At 50.5% G+C, this 23698-nt stretch overlaps 1 protein-coding gene across 1 annotated transcript; it reads right to left on the bottom strand.

Annotated features, from left to right (window-relative positions):
* Window positions 1-13049: 13049 nt before the first annotated feature.
* Window positions 13050-15333, bottom strand: LOC137365645 (uncharacterized; the record flags this gene model as incomplete). Its single annotated transcript, XM_068028014.1, has 1 exon — window positions 13050-15333. A coding segment is annotated over one exon (1614 nt), but the record flags the coding sequence as incomplete, so codon positions are not given.
* Window positions 15334-23698: the final 8365 nt, after the last annotated feature.

Genomic DNA, 23698 nt, shown 5'->3' with positions numbered 1-23698 from the left:
GGGATGAGTAGACTGCCCCCTGTCTCTGTGTCAGAGATTTTGGGGATGAGTAGACCACTGCCTGTCTCTGTATCATAGACTCAGGGGATGAGTAGACTGCCCCCTGTCTCTGTGTCAGAGATTTTGGGGATGAGTAGACCACTGCCTGTCTCTGTATCATAGACTCAGGGGATGAGTAGACTGCCCCCTGTCTCTGTGTCAGAGATTTTGGGGATGAGTAGACCGCCCCCTGTCTCTGTATCACAGACTCAAGGGATGAGTACACCGCCCCCTGTTTCTGTATCATTGATTCAGCGGATGAGTAGACCGCCCCCTGTCTCTGACTCACAGACTCAGGGGATGAGTAGACTGCCCCCTGTCTCTGTGTCAGAGATTTTGGGGATGAGTAGAGCACCGCCTGTCTCTGCATTACAGACTCAGGAGATGAGTAGACCATTGCCTGTCTCTGTATCACAGACTCAGGGGATGAGTAGACTGCCCCCTGTCTCTGTGTCAGAGATTTTGGGGATGAGTAGACCGCCCCCTGTCTCTGTATCACAGACTCAAGGGATGAGTACACCGCCCCCTGTTTCTGTATCATTGATTCAGCGGATGAGTAGACCGCCCCCTGTCTCTGAATCACAGACTCAGGGGATGAGTAGACCGCCCCCTGTCTCTGTGTCACAGATCCCGGGGATGAGTAGAGCGCCCCCTGTCTCTGTATCACACACTCGGGGGATGAGTAGACCGCCCCCTGTCTCTGTATCACAGACTCAAGGGATGAGTACACCGCCCCCTGTTTCTGTATCATTGATTCAGCGGATGAGTAGACCGCCCCCTGTCTCTGTATCACAGACTCAGGGGATGAGTGCACCGCCCCCTGTTTCAGTATAATTGATTCAGGGGATGAGTAAAACGCCCCCTGTCTCTGTGTCACAGACTCAGGGGATGAGTAGACCGCCCCCTGTCTCAGAATCACAGACTCAGGGGATGAGTAGACCGCCCCCTGTCTCTGTATCACAGACTCAGGGGATGAGTACACCGGCCCCTGTTTCTGTATCATTGATTCGGGGGATGAGTAGACCGTCACCTGTCTCTGTGTCACAGACTCAGGAGATGAGTAGACCGCCCCCTGTCTCTCTGTCACAGACTCAGCGGATGAGTAGACCGCCCCCTGACTCTGTATCACAGACTCAGGGGATGAGTACACCGCCCCCTGTTTCTGTATCTTTGATTCAGGGGATGAGTAGACCGCCCCCTGTCTCTCTGTCACAGACTCAGGGGAAGAGTAGACTGCCACTTGTCTCTGTATCTCAGATTCAGGGGATGACTAGAACTGCCTGTCTCTGTATCACAGATGCAGGGGATGAGTAGACCGCCCCGTTTGTCTGCATCACAGACTCAGGGGATGAGTAGACCGCCCCCTGTCTCTGTATCACACACTCGGGAGATGAGTAGACCGCCCCCTGTCTCTGTATCACAGACTCAGGGGATGAGTACACCGCCCCCTGTTTCTGTATCATTGATTCAGCGGATGAGTAGACCGCCCCCTGTCTCTGTGTCACAGACTCAGGGGATGAGGAGACTGCCCCCGGTGTCTGTGTCACAGACTCAGGGGATGAGTAGACCGCCCCCTGTCTCTTTATCACTGACCCAGGGGATGAGCAAACTGCCCCTTGTCTCTGTATCTCAGATTCAGGGGATGAGTAGACAACTGCCTGTCTCTGTATCACACACTCGGGGGATTAGTAGACCGCGCCATGTCCCTGTATCACAGAGCCAGGGGATGAGTAGACCGCCCCCTGTGTCTGTATCACAGAGTTAGGGGATGAGTAGACCACCGCCTGTCTCTGCATCACAGACTCAGGGGATGAGGAGAACGCCCCCTGTCTCTGTACCATAGACTCAGGGGTTGAGTAGACTGCCCCCTCTCTCTGTGTCAGAGATTTAGGGGATGAGTAGACCGCCGCCTGTCTCTGTATAACAGACTCATGGGATGAGTAGACCGCCCCCCGTCTCTGTATCACAGACTCAGGAGATGAGTGGACCACTGCCTGTCTCAGGATCACAGACTCAGGGGTTGAGTAGACCGCCCCCTGTCTCTGTATCACAGGGCTCGGGGATGAGTAGACCGCCCCGTTTGTCTGCATCACAGACTCAGGGGATGAGTAGACCGCCCCATGTCCCTGTATCACAGAGCCCGGGGATGATTAGAGCGCCCCCTGTCTCTGTATCACACACTCGGGGATGAGTAGACCACCCCCTGTCTCTGTATCACAGACTCAGGAGATGAGTAGACCGCCCCCTGTCTCTCTGTCACAGACTCAGCGGATGAGTAGACCGCCCCCTGACTCTGTATCACAGACTCAGGGGATGAGTACACCGCCCCCTGTTTCTGTATCATTGATTCAGGGGATGAGCAGACCGCCCCCTGTCTCTGTGTCACAGACTCAGAAAATGAGTAGACCACACCATGTCTCTGTATCACAGACTCAGGAAATGAGTAGACCGCCCCCTGTCTCTGTTTCACACACTCGGGGGATGAGTAGACCGCCCCCTGTCTCTGTATCACAGACTCGGGGGATGAGTAGATGGCCCCCTGTCTCTGTATCACAGACTCGGGGGATGAGTAGACCGCCCCCTGTCTCTGTATCATTGATTCAGGGGATGAGTAGACCGCCCCCTGTCTCTGTATCACAGAGTCAGTGGATGAGTAGACCTTCACCTGTCTCTGTGTCACAGACTCAGTGGATGAGAAGACCGCCCCCTGTCTCTGTCTCACAGAGTCAGGGGATGAGTAGACCGCCTCCTGTCTCTGTATCACATACTGAGGGGATAAGTAGACCGCCCCCTGTCTTTGTCACACAAATTTAGCGGATAAGTAGACCGCCCCCTGTCTCTGTATCACAGACTCAAGGGATGAGTACACCGCCCCCTGTTTCTGTATCATTGATTCAGCGGATGAGTAGACCGCCCTCTGTCTCTGAATCACAGACTCAGGGGATGAGTAGACCGCCCCCTGTCTCTGTGTCACAGATCCCGGGGATGAGTAGAGCGCCCCCTGTCTCTGTATCACACACTCGGGGGATGAGTAGACCGCCCCCTGTCTCTGTATCACAGACTCAAGGGATGAGTACACCGCCCCCTGTTTCTGTATCATTGATTCAGCGGATGAGTAGACCGCCCCCTGTCTCTGTATCACAGACTCAGGGGATGAGTGCACCGCCCCCTGTTTCAGTATAATTGATTCAGGGGATGAGTAAAACGCCCCCTGTCTCTGTGTCACAGACTCAGGGGATGAGTAGACCGCCCCCTGTCTCAGAATCACAGACTCAGGGGATGAGTAGACCGCCCCCTGTCTCTGTATCACAGACTCAGGGGATGAGTACACCGGCCCCTGTTTCTGTATCATTGATTCGGGGGATGAGTAGACCGTCACCTGTCTCTGTGTCACAGACTCAGGAGATGAGTAGACCGCCCCCTGTCTCTCTGTCACAGACTCAGCGGATGAGTAGACCGCCCCCTGACTCTGTATCACAGACTCAGGGGATGAGTACACCGCCCCCTGTTTCTGTATCTTTGATTCAGGGGATGAGTAGACCGCCCCCTGTCTCTCTGTCACAGACTCAGGGGAAGAGTAGACTGCCACTTGTCTCTGTATCTCAGATTCAGGGGATGACTAGAACTGCCTGTCTCTGTATCACAGATGCAGGGGATGAGTAGACCGCCCCGTTTGTCTGCATCACAGACTCAGGGGATGAGTAGACCGCCCCCTGTCTCTGTATCACACACTCGGGAGATGAGTAGACCGCCCCCTGTCTCTGTATCACAGACTCAGGGGATGAGTACACCGCCCCCTGTTTCTGTATCATTGATTCAGCGGATGAGTAGACCGCCCCCTGTCTCTGTGTCACAGACTCAGGGGATGAGGAGACTGCCCCCGGTGTCTGTGTCACAGACTCAGGGGATGAGTAGACCGCCCCCTGTCTCTTTATCACTGACCCAGGGGATGAGCAAACTGCCCCTTGTCTCTGTATCTCAGATTCAGGGGATGAGTAGACAACTGCCTGTCTCTGTATCACACACTCGGGGGATTAGTAGACCGCGCCATGTCCCTGTATCACAGAGCCAGGGGATGAGTAGACCGCCCCCTGTGTCTGTATCACAGAGTTAGGGGATGAGTAGACCACCGCCTGTCTCTGCATCACAGACTCAGGGGATGAGGAGAACGCCCCCTGTCTCTGTACCATAGACTCAGGGGTTGAGTAGACTGCCCCCTCTCTCTGTGTCAGAGATTTAGGGGATGAGTAGACCGCCGCCTGTCTCTGTATAACAGACTCATGGGATGAGTAGACCGCCCCCCGTCTCTGTATCACAGACTCAGGAGATGAGTGGACCACTGCCTGTCTCAGGATCACAGACTCAGGGGTTGAGTAGACCGCCCCCTGTCTCTGTATCACAGGGCTCGGGGATGAGTAGACCGCCCCGTTTGTCTGCATCACAGACTCAGGGGATGAGTAGACCGCCCCATGTCCCTGTATCACAGAGCCCGGGGATGATTAGAGCGCCCCCTGTCTCTGTATCACACACTCGGGGATGAGTAGACCACCCCCTGTCTCTGTATCACAGACTCAGGAGATGAGTAGACCGCCCCCTGTCTCTCTGTCACAGACTCAGCGGATGAGTAGACCGCCCCCTGACTCTGTATCACAGACTCAGGGGATGAGTACACCGCCCCCTGTTTCTGTATCATTGATTCAGGGGATGAGCAGACCGCCCCCTGTCTCTGTGTCACAGACTCAGAAAATGAGTAGACCACACCATGTCTCTGTATCACAGACTCAGGAAATGAGTAGACCGCCCCCTGTCTCTGTTTCACACACTCGGGGGATGAGTAGACCGCCCCCTGTCTCTGTATCACAGACTCGGGGGATGAGTAGATGGCCCCCTGTCTCTGTATCACAGACTCGGGGGATGAGTAGACCGCCCCCTGTCTCTGTATCATTGATTCAGGGGATGCGTAGACCGCCCCCTGTCTCTGTATCACAGAGTCAGTGGATGAGTAGACCTTCACCTGTCTCTGTGTCACAGACTCAGTGGATGAGAAGACCGCCCCCTGTCTCTGTCTCACAGAGTCAGGGGATGAGTAGACCGCCTCCTGTCTCTGTATCACATACTGAGGGGATAAGTAGACCGCCCCCTGTCTTTGTCACACAAATTTAGCGGATAAGTAGACCGCCCCCTGTCTCTGTATCACACACTCAGTGGATGAGTAGACCGTCCCTGTCTCTGTGTCACAGACTCAGGCGATGAGCAGACTGCCCCCTGTCTCTGTATCACAGACTCAGGGGATGAGTAGACCGCCCCCTGTCTCTGTATCACAGAGTCAGTGGATGAGTAGACCCTCACCTGTCTCTGTTTCACAGACTCAGTGGATGAGAAGACTGCCCCCTGTCTCTGTATCACAGAATCAGGGGATGAGTAGACCGTCCCCTGTCTCTGTATCACAGACTTAGGGGATGAGTAGACCGCCCCCTGTCTCTGTATCACAGACTCAGGGGATGAGTAGACCGCCCCCTGTCTCTGTATCACACACTCAGGGGATGAGTAGACCGTCCCCTGTCTCTGTATCACAGACTCAGGGGATGAGTAGACCGCCCCCTGTCTCTGTATCACAGACTCAGGGGATGAGTTGACCGCCCCCTGTCTCTGCATCACATACTGAGGGGATGAGCAGACTGCCCCCTGTCTCTGTATCACAGACTCAGGGGATGAGTAGACCGCCCCCTGTCTCTGTATCACACACTCAGGGGATGAGTAGACCGTCCCCTGTCTCTGTATCACAGACTCAGGGGATGAGTAGACCGCCCCCTGTCTCTGTATCACAGACTCAGGGGATGAGTTGACCGCCTCCTGTCTCTGGATCACAGACTCAGGGCATGATTAGACAGCCCCCGATCTCTGTATCACTGACTCGGGAGATGAATAGACGGCCCCCAAACTCTGTATCATTGATTCAGGGAATGAGTAGACCGCCCCCTGTCTCTGTAACACAGAATCAGTGGATGAGTAGACCGTCACTTGTCTCTGTATCACAGACTCAGTGGATGAGTAGTCCGCCCCCTGTCTCTGTATCTCAGAGTCAGTGGATGAGTAGACCGTCACCTGTCTAGGCATCACAGACTCAGTGGATGGGTAAACCGGCCCCTGTCTCTGTATCAAAGACTCAGGGGATGAGTAGAACACCCCCTGTCTCTGTATCACAAACTGAGGGGATAAGTAGACCGCCCCCTATCTCTGTATCACATGCTGAGGGGATAAGTAGACCGCCCCCTGTCTCTGTTTCACAAACTGAGGGGATGAGTAGACCGCACCCTGTCTCTGTCTCACAGAGTCAGTGGATGAGTAGACCGACCCCTGTCTCTGTATCACAGACTCAGTGGAAGAGTAGACCGCCCACTGTCTCTGTATCACAGACTGAGTGGATGAGTAGACCGCCCCCTGTCTCTGTCTCACAGTCAGTGGATGAGTAGACCGGCCCCTGTCTCTGTCTCACAGACTCAGTGGATGAGTAGACTGCCCCCTGTCTCTGTATCACATACTGAGTGGATGAGTAGACCGCCCCCTGTCTCTGTCTCACAGTCAGTGGATGAGTAGACCGTCCCCTGACTCTGTATTACAGACTCAGTGGATGAGTAGACCGCCCCCTGTCTCTGTATCACAGACTGAGTGGATGAGTAGACCGCCCCCTGTCTCTGTCTCACAGTCAGTGGATGAGTAGACCGTCCCCTGACTCTGTATTACAGACTCAGTGGATGAGTAGACCGCCCCCTGTCTCTGTATGACAGACTCAGTGGATGAGTAGACCGCCCTCTGTCTCTGTATCACAGACTCAGTGGATGAGTAGACAGCCCCCTGTCTCTGTATTACAGACTCAGTGGATGAGTAGACCGCCCCCTGTCTCTGTATCAAAGACTCAGGGGATGAGTAGACCGCCCCCTGTCTCTGCATCACAGACTCAGGGGATGAGGAGAGCGCCCACTGTCTCTTTTTTACAGACTCAGTGGATGAGTAGACCGCCCCCTGTCTCTGTATGACAGACTCAGTGGATGAGTAGACCGCCCTCTGTCTCTGTATCACAGACTCAGTGGATGAGTAGACCGCCCCCTGTCTCCGTATCACAGAGTCAGTGGATGATTTGACCGGCCCCTGTCTCTGTATCAAAGACTCAGGGGATGAGTTGATTGCCCCCTGTCTCTCTACCATAGACTCAGGGGTTTGATTAGAGCGCCCCCTGTCTCTGTATCACAGACTCAGGGGATGAGTAGACCGCCCCCTTGTCTCTGTATCACAGACTCAGTGGATGAATAGACCGCCCCCTGTCTCTGTCTCACATAGTCAGTGGATGAGTAGACCGTCCCCTGTCTCTGTATCACAGACTCAGTGGATGAGTAGACCGCCCCCTGTCTCTGTATCACAGACTCAGTGAATGAGTAGAACGCCCCCTGACTCTGTCTCACATAGTCAGTGGATGAGTAGACCGCCCCCTGTCTCTGTATCACAAACTCAGGGGATGAGTAGAGCGCCCCCTGTCGCTGTCTCACAGAGTCAGTCGATGAGTAGACCGTCCCGTCTCTGTATCACAGACTCAGTGGATGAGTAGACCGCCCACTGTCTCTGTATCACAGACTCAGTGGATGAGTAGACTGGCCCCTGTCTCTGTATCACACACTCAGAGGATGAGTAGACCGTCCCCTGTCTCTGTATCTAAGACTCAGGTGATGAGTAGACCGCCCCCTGTCTTTGTATCACAGGCTCAGGGGATGAGTAGAGCGCCCCCTGTCTTTGTATCACAGACTCAGGGGATGAGTAGAGCGCCCCCTGTCTTTGTATCACAGACTCAGGTGATGAGTAGACCGCCCCCTGTCTTTGTATCACAGGCTCAGGGGATGAGTAGAGCGCCCCCTGTCTTTGTATCACAGACTCAGGGGATGAGTAGAGCGCCCCCTGTCTCTGTCTCACAGAATCAGTGGATGAGTAGACCGGCCCCTGTCTCTGTCTCACAGAATCAGTGGATGAGTAGACCGGCCCCTGTCTCTGTCTCACAGACTCAGGGGATGAGTAGACAGCCCCCTGTCTCTGTATGACAGACTCAGTGGATGAGTAGACCGCCCCCTTGTCTCAGTATCACAGACTTAGGAGGTGATCAGTCAGCCCCCTGTCTCTGTATCACAGCCTCAAGGGATGAGTAGACCGCACCCTGTCTCTGTATCAAAGACTCAGGGGATGAGTAGACCGCCCCCTGTCTCTGTATGACAGACTCAGTGGATGAGTAGACCGCCCCCTGTCTCCGTATCACAGAGACAGTGGATGAGTAGACCGCCCCCTGTCTCTGCATCACAGACTCAGGGGATGATTAGACCGCCTCCTGTCTCTGTATCAAAGACTCAGGGGATGAGTAGACCGCCCCCTGTCTCTGTATGACAGACTCAGTGGATGAGTAGACCGCCCCCTTGTCTCAGTATCACAGACTTAGGAGGTGATCAGTCAGCCCCCTGTCTCTGTATCACAGCCTCAAGGGATGAGTAGACCGCACCCTGTCTCTGTATCAAAGACTCAGGGGATGAGTAGACCGCCCCCTGTCTCTGTATGACAGACTCAGTGGATGAGTAGACCGCCCCCTGTCTCCGTATCACAGAGACAGTGGATGAGTAGACCGGCCCCTGTCTCTGTATCAAAGACTCAGGGGATGAGCAGACCGCCCCCTGTCTCTGTAACTCAGAATTTGGGGATGAGTAGACCGGCCCCTGTCTCTGTATCAAAGACTCAGGGGATGAGTAGACAGCCCCCTGTCTCTGTATCACAGACTCAGGGGATGGGTAGAGCGCCCACTGTCTCTTTATCATAGACTCAGGGGATGAGTTGACAGCCTCCTGTCTCTCCATCATAGACTCAGGGGTTTGATTAGAGCGCCCCCTGTCTCTGCATCACAGACTCAGGGGATGAGTAGACCGCCCCCTTGTCTCAGTATCACAGACTCAGTGGATGAGTAGACCGACCCCCGTCTCTGTATCATCGACTCAGGTGATGAGCAGACCGCCTCCTGTCTCTGTATCACAGACTCAAGGAATGAGTAGACCGCCCCCTTGTCTCTGTATCACATACTCAGGGGATGTGTAGAGCGCCCCCTGTCTCTGTATCACAGACTCAGTGGATGAGTAGACCGCCCCCTGTCTCTGTATCACATACTCAGGGGATGTGTAGAGCGCCCCCTTGTCTCTGTATCTCAGAGTCAGTGGATGAGTAGACCGCCCCCTGTTTCTGTATCACATACTCAGGGGATGAGTAGAGCGCCCCCTGTCTCTGCATCACAGACTCAGTGGATGAGTAGACCGCCCCCTGTCTCTGCATCACAGACTCAGTGGATGAGTAGACCGCCCCCTGTCTCTGTCTCACAGTCAGTGGATGAGTAGACCGGCCCCTGTCTCTGTCTCACAGACTCAGGGGATGAGTAGACAGCCCCCTGTCTCTGCATCACAGACTCAGGGGATGATTAGACCGCCTCCTGTCTCTGTATCACAGACTTAGGAGGTGATCAGTCAGCCCCCTGTCTCTGTATCACAGCCTCAAGGGATGAGTAGACCGCACCCTGTCTCTGTATGAAAGACTCAGGGGATGAGTAGACCGCCCCCTGTCTCTGTATGACAGACTCAGTGGATGAGTAGACCGCCCCCTGTCTCCGTATCACAGAGACAGTGGATGAGTAGACCGGCCCCTGTCTCTGTATCAAAGACTCAGGGGATGAGCAGACCGCCTCCTGTCTCTGTATCACAGACTCAAGGAATGAGTAGACCGCCCCCTTGTCTCTGTATCACATACTCAGGGGATGTGTAGAGCGCCCCCTGTCTCTGTATCACAGACTCAGTGGATGAGTAGACCGCCCCCTGTCTCTGTATCACATACTCAGGGGATGTGTAGAGCGCCCCCTTGTCTCTGTATCTCAGAGTCAGTGGATGAGTAGACCGCCCCCTGTTTCTGTATCACATACTCAGGGGATGAGTAGAGCGCCCCCTGTCTCTGCATCACAGACTCAGTGGATGAGTAGACCGCCCCCTGTCTCTGCATCACAGACTCAGTGGATGAGTAGACCGCCCCCTGTCTCTGTCTCACAGTCAGTGGATGAGTAGACCGGCCCCTGTCTCTGTCTCACAGACTCAGGGGATGAGTAGACAGCCCCCTGTCTCTGCATCACAGACTCAGGGGATGATTAGACCGCCTCCTGTCTCTGTATCACAGACTTAGGAGTTGATCAGTCAGCCCCCTGTCTCTGTATCACAGCCTCAAGGGATGAGTAGACCGCACCCTGTCTCTGTATGAAAGACTCAGGGGATGAGTAGACCGCCCCCTGTCTCTGTATGACAGACTCAGTGGATGAGTAGACCGCCCCCTGTCTCCGTATCACAGAGACAGTGGATGAGTAGACCGGCCCCTGTCTCTGTATCAAAGACTCAGGGGATGAGCAGACCGCCCCCTGTCTCTGTATCACAGACTCAGGGGACGAGTAGAGCGCCCACTGTCTCTTTATCATAGACTCAGGGGATGAGTTGACAGCCCCCTGTCTCTCTATCATGGACTCAGGGGTTTGATTAGAGCGCCCCCTGTCTCTGTATCACAGATTCAGGGGATGAGTAGACCGCCCCCTTGTCTCTGTATCACAGACTCAGTGGGTGAGAAGACTGCCCCCTGTCTCTGTATCACATAGTCAGTGGATGAGTAGACCGTCCCCTGTCTCTGTATCACAGACTCAGTGGATGAGTAGACTGCCCCTTGTCTCTGTATCACAGACTCAGTGGATGAGTAGACCGCCCCCTGTCTCTGTATTACAGACTCAGTGGATGAGTAGACCGCCCCCTGTCTCTGTGTGACAGACTCAGTGGGTGAGTAGACTGGCCCCTGTCTCTGTATCACAGACTCAGTGGATTAGTAGACCGCCCCCTGTCTCTGTATCTAAGACTCAGGTGATGAGTAGACCGCCCCCTGTCTTTGTATCACAGGCTCTGGGGATGAGTAAACCGCCCCCTGTCTTTGGATCACAGACTCAGGGGATGAGTAGAGCGCCCCCTGTCTTTGTATCACAGACTCAGGGGATGAGTAAACCGCCCCCTGTCTTTGTATCACAGACTCAGGGGATGAGTAAACCGCTCCCTGTCTCTGTATCACAAACTCAGGGGATGAGTAGACCGCTCCCTGTCTCTGTATCACGGGCTCAGGGGATGAGTAGACCGCCCCCTGTCTCTGTATCACGGGCTCAGGGGATGAGTAGACCGCTCCCTGTCTCTGTATCACGGGCTCAGGGGATGAGTAAACCGCCCTCTGTCTTTGTACCACAGACTCAAGGAATGAGTAGACCGCTCCCTGTCTTTGTATCACGGGCTCAGGGGATGAGTAAACCGCCCTCTGTCTTTGTATCACAGACTCAAGGGATGAGTAGACCGCTCCCTGTCTTTGTATCACAAACTCTGGGGATGAGTAGACTGCCCCCTGTCTCTGTATCACAAATTTAGGGAAAGAGTAGACTGCCCCCTGTCTCGCTTTCACAAATTTAGAGCATGAGTAGACCGCCCCTTGTCTCGGTATCACAAATTTAGGGGATGAGGAAACCGCCCCCTGTCTTGGGATCACCGACTCACGGGATGAGTAGACCGCTCCCTGTCTCTGTATCACAAACTCAGGGGATGAGTAGACCGCCCCCTGTCTCTGTATCACGGACTCAATTTATGAGTAGACCGCCCCCTGTCTCTGTATCACAGACTCAGGGGATGAGTAGACCGCCCCCTGTCTCTGTATCACAGACTCAGGGGATGAGTAGACCGCTCACTTTCTCTGTATCACGGACTCAGGGGATGAGTCGACCGCCCCCTGTCTCTGTATCATAGACTCAGGGGATGAGTGGACCGCCCCCTGTCTCTGTCTCACAGACTCAGTGAATGAGTAGACCGCCCCCTGTCTCTGTATAGCAGACTCAGGGGATGAGTAGACCGCACACTGTCTTTGTATCGCAGACTCAGGGGATGAGTAGACCACTCCCTGTCTCGGTTTCACAAATTTAGGGCATGAGCAGACCGCCCCTTGTCTCGGTATCACAAATTTAGGGGATAAGTAATACGCCCCCTGTCTTTGTCTCACCGACTCAGGGGATAAGTAGACATCCCCCTGTCTCTGTATCACAGACTCAGGGGATGAGCAGAACGCTCCCTGTCTCTGTATCACAAACTCAGGGGATGAGTAGACCGCCCCCTGTCTCTGTATCACAGACTCAGGGGATGAGTAGACTGCTCCCTGTCTCTGTATCACAAACTCAGGGGATGAGTAGACCAACCCCTGTCTTTGTATCACACACTCAGTGGATGAGCAGACTGCCCCCTGTCTCTGCATCACAGACTCAGGGGATGAGTCGACCGCCCCCTGTCTCTGTATCACAGACCCAGGGGATGGGTAAACTGCCCCTTGTCTCTGCATCTCAGACTCAGGGTATGAGTAGACTGTCCTCTTTCTCTATATCACGCACTCGGGGGAAGAGTGGACCGCCCCCTGTCTCTGTATAACAGACTCAGGGGATGAGTAGACCGCCCCCTGTCTCTGTATAACAGACTCCGGGGATGAGTAGACCGCACACTGTCTTTGTATCACAGACTCAGGGGATGAGTAGACCGCACACTGTCTTTGTATCACAGACTCAGGGGATGAGTAGACCGCTACCTGTCTCTGTATAACAGACTCAGGGGATGAGTAGACCGCACACTGTCTTTGTATAACAGACTCAGGGGATGAGTAGACCGCACACTGTCTTTGTATCACAGACTCAGGGGATGAGTAGACCGCTACCTGTCTCTGTGTCACAAACTCTGGGGATGAGTAGACCGCCCCTTGTCTCGGTTTCACAAATTTAGGGGATGAGTAATCCGCCCCCTGTCTTTGTCTCACCGACTCAGGGGATGTGAGAAACGTAGCCCACTTGATAATAATTTACACCAAGTCAAACTCTGAAGAAGTAAGTTTATTTAACGGTCTTGCAAGATCGGGTGTCCAACAAGCAGGCACACCGATCAACATATTCAGTTCATGTTTATACAATACAAATCCATTTGTCCACGCCTTTATTTTACATTATTGGTTATAACGTATTATGACACTAACCTATCCTATGGTTGCTACAGTCTCCTCCTCTGTTTACTTCTCCCCCTACTCTAACTTTCTAGCCCCTAACTCTTGTTTTTGTTTTACCTTATTTGGCTCTCCATTATGTGTTTTAACTTGCAGCTGTCAGCCTTTATCTTCGTGGGGCAGTTTCTTATTCACTACATCCTTTGTTCTAACTCTTGCTGTTCCTCTTTTATCGGCCTAAGCACAATTTTTAAGTGATGTACTGTCCCAAGGTCTGTACTTACATACCCTTATCAATTCTCTTTGTCAGTGATGTACTGTCTTAAGGTCTCCACATACCCTTATCAGTTCTCTTTGTCAGTGATGTACTGTCTTAAGGTCTCTACTTACAGACCCTTATCAGTTCACTTTTTCAGTGATGTACTGTCTTAAGGTCTCCACTTACAGACCCTTATCAGTTCACTTTTTCAGTGATTTCATTATGTTGTGCACAAATGACTTCTTGGTAACTTTCCACAAGCTGTAGAAACAACATTTCAGTATTTCTTATTCTCACAATTCCCCCTTTTCTTTTACTTAATCCTTGTTGTTTTCTCCATACTGCGGAGGGTTCTCATATGTCCTCTCAAATCCTCTGAGCATTATTTCAGCTGCCTTTTCAATGTCTGTATTTCTGTTGATACTATCCACTTTGTCATTACCTAACAGGTACATACTTTCTTCCTGGCCTCTTTGTATTGACATCTGATTCGTCAAAGCTGTCTCAATCAATCGCTGTGTCAGCCCTCTTCCACAAGGAATAATACAACACCCGATGACTATTAGTATTCCGACAACCATGATCAAGGAGGTAAAAACCGAGATTATCATGCCTTTCCATTTTCTAAACCAGGATTCAAGCCACCCTGTCAGGGAAGTGTCTGCTCCTGAATTTTCGGCCATCTCCTCTGCTAAAGTTGTTAACCCTTGCAGTGCTCGGGTGATTGAACCATCGGGTGCTGTGTTATTTGGGATTAATGTGCAACATTTCCCTCCTAACATTATACACACACCTCCTTTTTCTGCTAAGATCATATCTAGAGCCAGTCGATTTTCCCAAGCCATTCTACTAGTGGCATCTAATTGTTCAGCTATACCTTTTACCGCATCTCTAGTATAATTTATAAATCTTTGTTGGTTGTAATAAATATAATTTATCCAATCTACATTTTTGTTAATAGTGACCCACCAAAACAAAGACTCGAAACCGGCGGTTATTTGGTTTCGGGCCTTGAATTCATCAGGTACCCCTCTTGGGACCCCTATGGAATCCAAGTACACCTGGTCGTCAAAAGAGTTCGCTATCACTTCCCTTTTACCCCTTTCCCTCGTTATTATCTTTTGTTTCTCAAATGCCAAGGTGAATGGTATTGCCAATTGAACAATTGCGCACGTCCCCTTCCACTGGGAGGGTAAGGTCTGTCTCAGGATTTTTCCTCCGCAATACCACCATAAATCCGCTCTGGGAACATTCAATGATGAGTTGTTCCCTCCCCTGACTCTTCCAGTTACGTCCTCAGTCTCTATGCATGACTTCAACTCTCCCATATTTCTGGTTAGCTCCGCACCGTGTCGACATACGCATGATGTGTGATTCACACTGGTGGCTAAAAATGAAGGGGGAGTCCTTGAATCCTTTTTCTCTAGGGGAGGGAACATTATTGACAAGGATATGCAAGTTTGAATACCCCAAGCCGTCTTATCCTGATATAGGGCTAACATGCATTCCATGCCCTTTCGGTCACGCTCCCACCCCAGCGGGAAAGGTACTACTTGAGCTATCGGTCTACCAGATGCACAAGCATAGCAATTGTTTTTGTTCAAACTTTTTACAGTATATTTTATCCATTCTACCCAGGCATTTGTGTCCCCGTAACCGGTTTCTATCTCAATTGTCTTTCTCAGGTCCTTTACCTCTCTTATTTTTACTATGTTAGGATCATTATGAGAGGTCCCTTTTAGTTTGTTAGATGGTTTACCAGTCTTATCTATTGTTACCTGAAAACAACATTTTAATTCACCTTTCTTTTTCCCTTCTCTAACTGTTACTGCAAACACCTTGTTGTCTAATTGGAAGTGGGTAATACAAAAACATCCAACCCATTTTATTTCCTGGCTACTTTTGAAAAGAAAGAGAGAAGGCACACAATATTACAGGCAGTATTTCCGCGCTCGCACCGTTATATATTAAAAAAAGTTCGTTACTCAAAGTCTTTTTAGCTTTATTTTCAATGGTTCTTCTGTTAATTCGGTTGTCCAAGTTCCTTCCTCGGCCGGGGGTTGTACCGGCCCCTTGATTCTTGTGTAGTGGGTCCAACCTCTTTCTGCCGTTCTTATGGCTGTTTCAGTAGTTAGGAGAGTCTGGTATGGTCTTTCCCAGTTCAGTTGTTGTTTAGTCTCTTTCCACGATTTCACCAGAACCCAATCTCCTGGTTGGATCTTGTGCACTGCAAATTCGAGAGGTGGGGTCTGTGCTAACAGGCCTTGCTTCCTGAGGAATGACAATGAGGAAGACAACGCCAGTATATAGTTCTTTAGAAACGAATCTTTAGTTTCTAAGATTGGCATCTCGCCCCTGGTTCCCATATAGGGTACTCCGAATAGCATTTCATAGGGGGACAGTCCCACATCTTTTCTAGGGGCTGTCCGAATTCTGAGTATCGTTATAGGTAAACATTCTGTCCAGGGTAACCTTGTTTCAAGTATCAGTTTGGACAGGTGTTTCTTTTAGGTCTGATTCATTCTTTCCACCCGCCCTGAAGAGGGAGGGTGCCAAGGGGTATGGAAGTCCCATTGGATTCCCAATCCCCTAACTATTTCTTGTAATAGCTTCGAGGTAAAATGACTTCCTTGGTCTGAAGTGCTGTGGCTGCCACAGCTTGCACACACTCTGCTTTTAGCTATTTCATTGTGGTTTCTGCCACTTAAAATCAAAGCTCAGCAAAGCTACTATTCCTAACTTGGCTATATTTCCCATTAAGCATTGTGCCATGCCTTTCTGCTCACTTCCACATTCCCCCCTTTTATCATTCTATGATAACCTTCTCTCTCTACTGATCAACTTATATATGATTATTTATATTCACTAGGATTATGTGGATCTATTTACTCAAATAACATTTAAACAGTATAATATAAAAGCAAATATAAAAAACTCAGCAACTGCTGAATCAGAAGGGTAGGCTGAGCCACCCTCCAACAAGGGGGTGTGTATTAGCCTGGTCGGTATGTTTTTCATTCTAACTTTGTCATGTCTGGGTGATAAGAAGAGTGCTGTTGAAGTATAATGTCTCTCTCTCTCTCTCTCTCTCGCTCTCGCTCTCTCTGTACCAGCTGCAAGGCCAAGTTGCCTCTGCAGCCCTGAAGTTATGAAGTCATTTCTGATAAGCTGTCCCTCCCTACAGCACTGAAGCTAGCTTGTTAGCAGTACATGACTGATTAATTGTTTCAGGGTAGGCTGAGCCACCCTCTAACAAGGGGGCGTGTATTAGCCTGGTCGATATGTTTTTCATTCTAACTTTTCCCTCGGATTGTCATGTCTGGGTGATAAGAAGAGTGCTGTTGAAGTACAATGTCTCTCTCTCTCTCTCTCGCTGTACCAGCTGCAAGGCCAAGTTGCCTCTGCAGCCCTGAAGTTATGAAGTCAGCTAGCTTGTTAGCAATACATGACTGATTAATTGTTTTATCTTAAATGTTCCCATGTAATTCTGTTCTTAAAAATTCTAAAATCTAAATTCTGTTCTCACAGTCCCCCCTTTTGATTCTTCAAAACATTTTTAAAAATCAATCCCTTGATCCCACCTAGTTGCCTTTAATGGTCTCTATTTGTCCAGAAACAGCCTTCAACACCCAGAGGGGTCGCACTCAATACGTCGCCTGCTTGTGCCATAAGAGGGGCCTGCGGTAACTCTGTAAAGGCATACGTTTTGCAGGGGCTTCAACTACTTGTTTACAACAATGCCTTTTACTATCAGATTTCTAAGGTCTTTCATCTGGCCCCGATGGCCGATATTATTGTTCTGCCACTGCGGGTCTTGATTAGGGTATTTTTGTTCAGCTGGTTCGTTTCCCCCTACCCCGGGAGGGTTTTCTCTTTCCCAAATTTTCAGGGGTCTTCTACGAGGACTTTCATTTCCTTTTTAAACACTCTTACCTCTCCTGACATTAATGGTGCACTAACAAATCCAATTTCATTATTTCCTATTGGTACCTTTCTCAAGGGCATCATTGTCTTAGGAGACTCTCTGTCTCTATCGTCGTCGTTATCGTCGGGTTTAGGGGTGGTCCTTCTTGCTGTCCTTAGATCATATTTGGGTCTTTTTCTCCTTGGTTTTTGACTCTAAATCCCAATACTCCAACATCCATCCCAATGGACTTTCTGGAGGGATGTTGCCGGCAGACTTTCCTTGTCTCCCATCGTCTTACTTTTTAGACGATTTATTTCCCATGGTTAACTGAAGGGTCTTGTACCCTACGGTATTCACCTCCGAGCTGAAGGGTCTTATACCTTACGGTATTCACCTCCTAACTGAAGGGTCTTATACCACACAGTACTCACCTCCCAGCTGAAGGGTCTTATACTGCCCCACAGTATTCACCTCCTAACTGAAGGGTCTTGTACCCTACGGTATTCACCTCCTAGCTGAAGGGTCTTATACCTTACGGTATTCACCTCCTAACTGAAGGGTCTTATACCCTACGGTACTCACCTCCTAGCTGAAGGGTCTTATACTGCCCCACAGTATTCACCTCCTAACTGAAGGGTCTTGTACCCTACGGTATTCACCTCCTAGCTAGAGGGCCTTATACCTTACGGTATTCACCTCCTAACTGAAGGGTCTTATACCCTACGGTACTCACCTCCTAGCTGAAGGGTCTTATACTGCCCCACAGTATTCACCTCCTAACTGAAGGGTCTTGTACCCTACGGTATTCACCTCCTAACTGAAGGGTCTTATACCTTACGGTATTCACCTCCTAGCTGAAGGGTCTTATACTGCCCCACAGTATTCACCTCCTAACTGAAGGGTCTTGTACCCTACGGTATTCACCTCCTAGCTGAAGGGTCTTATACCTTACGGTATTCACCTCCTAACTGAAGGGTCTTATACCTTACAGTACTCACCTCCTAGCTGAAGGGTCTTATACTGCAGGACTGTAAAATTCACTCCTCAAGGACTTTTAGTACTTAGAAGGTCTTATCCTACAGTTAACCATAAGTCACCAAGATAATACTTAAAAGTCGTTTTTCTTACCTTGGTCCGTGCACGGAGTTGCCTGACTTCACATGTGTACCTGCCGCACTAAATACTCGTTCATAGTGACTTCCCTAGGATCATTTTCAGTCAATTACTCAGGTCCGCTACCAACGAGAGAAACGAGACCGTTTTTAAATTAACGGGACGCGTCTTCTCGTCTGTCGTCGGCCGCGGTCCCGGCAATGATGAAGAGATCCCGGACGAGCCCCCAATTGTGAGAAACGTAGCCCACTTGATAATAATTTACACCAAGTCAAACTCTGAAGAAGTAAGTTTATTTAACGTTCTTGCAAGATCGGGTGTCCAACAAGCAGGCACACTGATCAACATATTCAGTTCATGTTTATACAATACAAATCCATTTGTCCACGCCTTTATTTTACATTATTGGTTATAACGTATTATGACACTAACCTATCCTATGGTTGCTACAGTCTCCTCCTCTGTTTACTTCTCCCCCTACTCTAACGTTCTGGCCCCGAACTCTTGTTTTTGTTTTACCTTATTTGGCTCTCCATTATGTGTTTTAACTTGCAGCTGTCAGCCTTTATCTTAGTGGGGCAGTTTCTCATTCACTACATCCTTTGTTCTAACTATTGCTGCTTCTCTTTTATCTGCCTAAGCACAATTTGTAATTGATATACTGTCTTAATTTCTCCACTTACATACCCTTATCAATTCTCTTTGTCAGTGATGTACTGTCTTAAGGTCTTTACTTACATACCCTTATCAATTCTCTTTGTCAATGATGTACTGTCTTAAGGTCTCCCCTGACATATCCTTATCAGTTCTCTTTTTCAGTGATTTCATTATGTTGTGTACAAATGACTTCTTGGTAACTTTCCACAAGCTGTAGAAACAACATTTCAGTATTTCTTATTCTCGCAAAATGCACTGACTCTGAGTGGGGTACACTTCCACAGGCAGTGACTCCGAATGGAGAGCCGCTTCCCAGCCACTGAATCTCACTGGGGTACACTTCTACAGGCACTGACTCTCACAGGGGTACATTTCCACAGGCACTGACTCTGAATGTGGTAAACTTCCACAGGCATTGACTCTCACAGGAGTACACTTCCACAGGCACTGAATCTGAATGGAGTAAACTTCCACAGGCACTGACTCTCACTGGGGTACACTTCCACAGGCACTGAATCTGAATGGGGTACACTTCCACAGGCACTGAATCTGAATGGGGTAAAGTTCCACAGGCACTGACTCTGAATTGGTTACAGTTCCACAGGCAATGACTCTCAGTGGGGTACACTTCGACAGGCAGTGACTCTGACTGGGTAAACTTCCACAGGCACTGACTCTCACTGGCGTACACTTCCACAGGCACTGACTCTGAATGGGGTAAACTTCCACAGGCACTGACTCTGAATGGGGCAAATTTCTACTGGCACTGACTCTCACTTGGGTACACTTCTACAGGCACTGACTCTCACTTGGGTACACTTCTGCAGGCACTGACTCTCACTGGGGTACATTTCCACAGGCACTGACTCTGAATGGGGTAAACTTCCACAGGCACTGACTCTGAATGGGGTACACTTCCACAGGCACTGACTCTGAATGGGGTAATCGTCTACAGGCACTGAATATGAATGGGGTAAACTTCTACAGTTACTGAATCTGAATGGGGTAAACTTCTACAGGTACTGAATCTGAATGGGGTAAACTTCTACAGGCACTGACTCTGAATGGGGTAAACTTCAACAGGCACTGTCTCTCACTGGAGTGCACTTCCACAGGCAATGACTCGCACTGTGGTACACTTCCACAGACACTGAATCTGAATGGGGTACACTTCTACAGGTACTGAATCTGCATGGGGTAAACTTCCACAGGCACTGACTCACACTGGGGGACACTTCCACAGGCACTGATTCTGAAAGGGGTAAACTTCCACAGGCCCTGACTCTCACTGGGGGCACTTCCACAGGCACTGACTCTGAATGGGGCAAACCTCCACAGGCACTGACTCTCACTGGGGTACACTTCCACAGGCACTGAATCTGAATGGCGTAAACATCCACAGGTACTGACTCTGAATGGGGTAAACTTCCAGAGGCAATGACTCCAACTGGGGTACAATTCCACAGGCACTGACTCCCACTTGGGGACACTTCCACAGGCACTGACTCTCACTGGGGTACACTTCCACAGGCACTGACTCTCACTGGGGTACATTTACACATGCACTGACTCTGAATGGGGTAAACTTCCACAGGCACTGACTCTAACTGGGGTACACTTCGACATGCACTGAATCTGAATGGGGTTAACTTCTACAGGTACTGAATCTGAATGGGGTAAACTTCCACAGGCACTGACTTTCACTGGGGTACATTTCCACAGGCACTGACTCTGAATGGGTTAAACTTCCACAGGCACTGAATCTCACTGGGGTACACTTCCACAGGCACTGAATCTCACTGGGGTACAGTTCCACAGGCACTGACTATGAATAGGGTAAGCTTCCACAGGCACTGACTCCGAACGGGGATAACTTCTACAGGTACTGAATCTGAATGGGGTAAACTTCCACAGGCACTGAATCTCACTGGGGTACACTTACACAGGCACTGACTCTGAATGGGGTAAACTTCCACAGGCACTGACTCTCACTGGGGTACACTTCCACAGGCCCACAGGCACTGACTCTGAATGGGGTAAACATCCACAGGTACTGACTCTGAATGGGGTAATCTTCCAGAGGCAATGACACTAAATGGGGTACACTCCCACAGGCACTGACTCTCACAGGGCGACACTTCCACAGGTACTGACTCTGAATGGGGTAATCTTCCAGAGGCAATGACACTAAATGGGGTACACTCCCACAGGCACTGACTCTCACAGGGCGACACTTCCACAGGCACTGACACTGAATGGGGTACACTTCCACAGGCACTGACTCTCACTGGGGTACATTTCCACAGGCACCGACTCTCACTGGGGTACATACCCACAGGCACTGACTCTCACTTGGGTACACGTCTACAGGCACTGACTCTCACTTGGGTACACTTCTGCAGGCACTGGCTTTCACTGGGGTACATTTCCACAGGCACTGACTCTCACTGGTGCACATTTCCACATGCACTGACTCTGAGTGGGGTACACTTCAATAGGCATTGAATCTGAATGGTGTAAACTTCTCGAGGCACTGACTCTGAATGGGGTAAACTTCCACAGGCACTGACTCTCACTGGGGTACACTTCCACAGGCACTGACTCTCACTGGGGTACACTTCGACATGCACTGAATCTGAATGGGGTTAACTTCTACAGGTACTGAATCTGAATGGGGTAAACTTCCAGAGCACTGACTTTCACTGGGGTACATTTACACATGCACTGACTCTGAATGGGGTAAACTTCCACAGGCACTGAATCTCACTGGGGTACACTTACACAGGCACTGATTCGGAATGGGGAAAACGTCCAAAGGCACTGACTCTCACTGGGGTACACTTCCACAGGCACTGACTCTGAATGGGGGAAACTTCCACAGGCACTGACTCTCACTGGGGTACACTTCCACAGGCACTGACTCTGAATGGGGTAAACATCCACAGGTACTGACTCTGAATGGGGTAATCCTACAGAGGCAATGACACTAAATGGGGTACACTCCCACAGGCACTGACTCTCACAGGGCGACACTTCCACAGGCACTGACACTGAATGGGGTACACTTCCACAGGCATTGACCCTCACTTGGGTGCACTTCCACAGGCACTGACTCTCAAAGGGGTACACTTCCAGAGGCACTGACTCTGAATGGGGTAAACTTCCTCAGGCACTGAGTCTCACTGGGGTACACTTCCAGAGGCACTGCCTCTGAATGGGGTAAACTTCCACAGGCACTGTCTTTCACTGGGGTGCAGTCCCACAGGCTCTAGCTGTCACTTGGATACCGTTCCCTCGGCACTGACTCGAACTGGGGTACACTTCTAGAGGCACTGACTCTCACTTGGGTAAACTTCCACAGGCACTGTCTCTCACTTGGGTGCAGTCCCACAGGCTCTAGCTGTCACTTGGATACCGTTCCCTCGGCACTGACTCGAACTGGGGTACACTTCTACAGGCACTGACTCTCACTTGGGTAAACTTCCACAAGCACTGACTCTCACTGGGGTGCACTTCAACAGGCACTGACTCTGAATGGGGTACACTTCAACAGGCACTGAATCTGAATGGCGTAAACATCCACAGGTACTGACACTGAATGGGGTAAACTTCCAGAGGCAATGACTCTCACCGGGGTACACTTCCACAGGCACTGACTCACACTGGGGTACACTTCCACAGGCACTGACTTAGAATGGGGTAAACATCCACAGGCACTCACCCTCACTTGGGTGCACTTCCACAGGCACTGACTCTGAATGGGGTAAACTTCCACAGGCACTGACTGCCACTGGGGTACACTTCCACAGACACTGACTCTGAATGGGGTAAACTTCCACTGGCACTGACTCTCACTGGGGTACACTTCCACAGGCACTGAATCTCGCTGGGGTAAACTTCCACAGGCACTGATTTTCACCGGGGGACACTTCCACAGGCATTGAATCTGAATGGGGTACACTTCCACAGGCACTGACTGTCACTGGGGTACACTTCCACAGACACTGACTCTGAATGGGGTAAACTTCCACTGGCACTGACTCTCACTGGGGTACACTTCCACAGGCACTGAATCTCGCTGGGGTAAACTTCCACAGGCACTGATTTTCACCGGGGTACACTTCCACAGGCACTGAATCTGAATGGGGTAAACCTCCACAGGCACTGACTCTCAATTGGGTACACTTCTTCAGGCACTGACTCTCACTGGGGTACATTTCCACAGGCACTGACTCTCAATGGGGTACATTTCCATTGGCACTGACTCTCACTTGGGTACACTTCTACAGGCACTGACTCTCACTTGGGTACACTTCTGCAGGCAATGTCTCTCACTGGTGTACCTTTCCACATGCACTGACTCTGAATGGGATACACTTCTATAAGCAGTGACTCCTAATGGAGAGCCGCTCCCCAGCCACTGACTCTCACTGGGGTACACTTCCACAGGCACTGACTCTCACTGGGGTACATTTACACATGCACTGACTCTGAATGGGTTAAACTTCCACAGGCACTGACTCTCACTGGGGTACACTTCGACAGGCACTGAATCTGAATGTGGTAAACTTCGACAGGTACTGAATGTGAATGGTGTAAACTTCCACAGGCAATGAATC

The sequence above is a fragment of the Heterodontus francisci genome, unplaced genomic scaffold (genome assembly GCF_036365525.1).
Source record: "Heterodontus francisci isolate sHetFra1 unplaced genomic scaffold, sHetFra1.hap1 HAP1_SCAFFOLD_83, whole genome shotgun sequence".
In the NCBI taxonomy this organism is placed as follows: domain Eukaryota; kingdom Metazoa; phylum Chordata; class Chondrichthyes; order Heterodontiformes; family Heterodontidae; genus Heterodontus; species Heterodontus francisci.
Note: the sequence above shows the minus strand (reverse complement) of the source record. Positions and strands in the feature narration are given on the sequence as shown.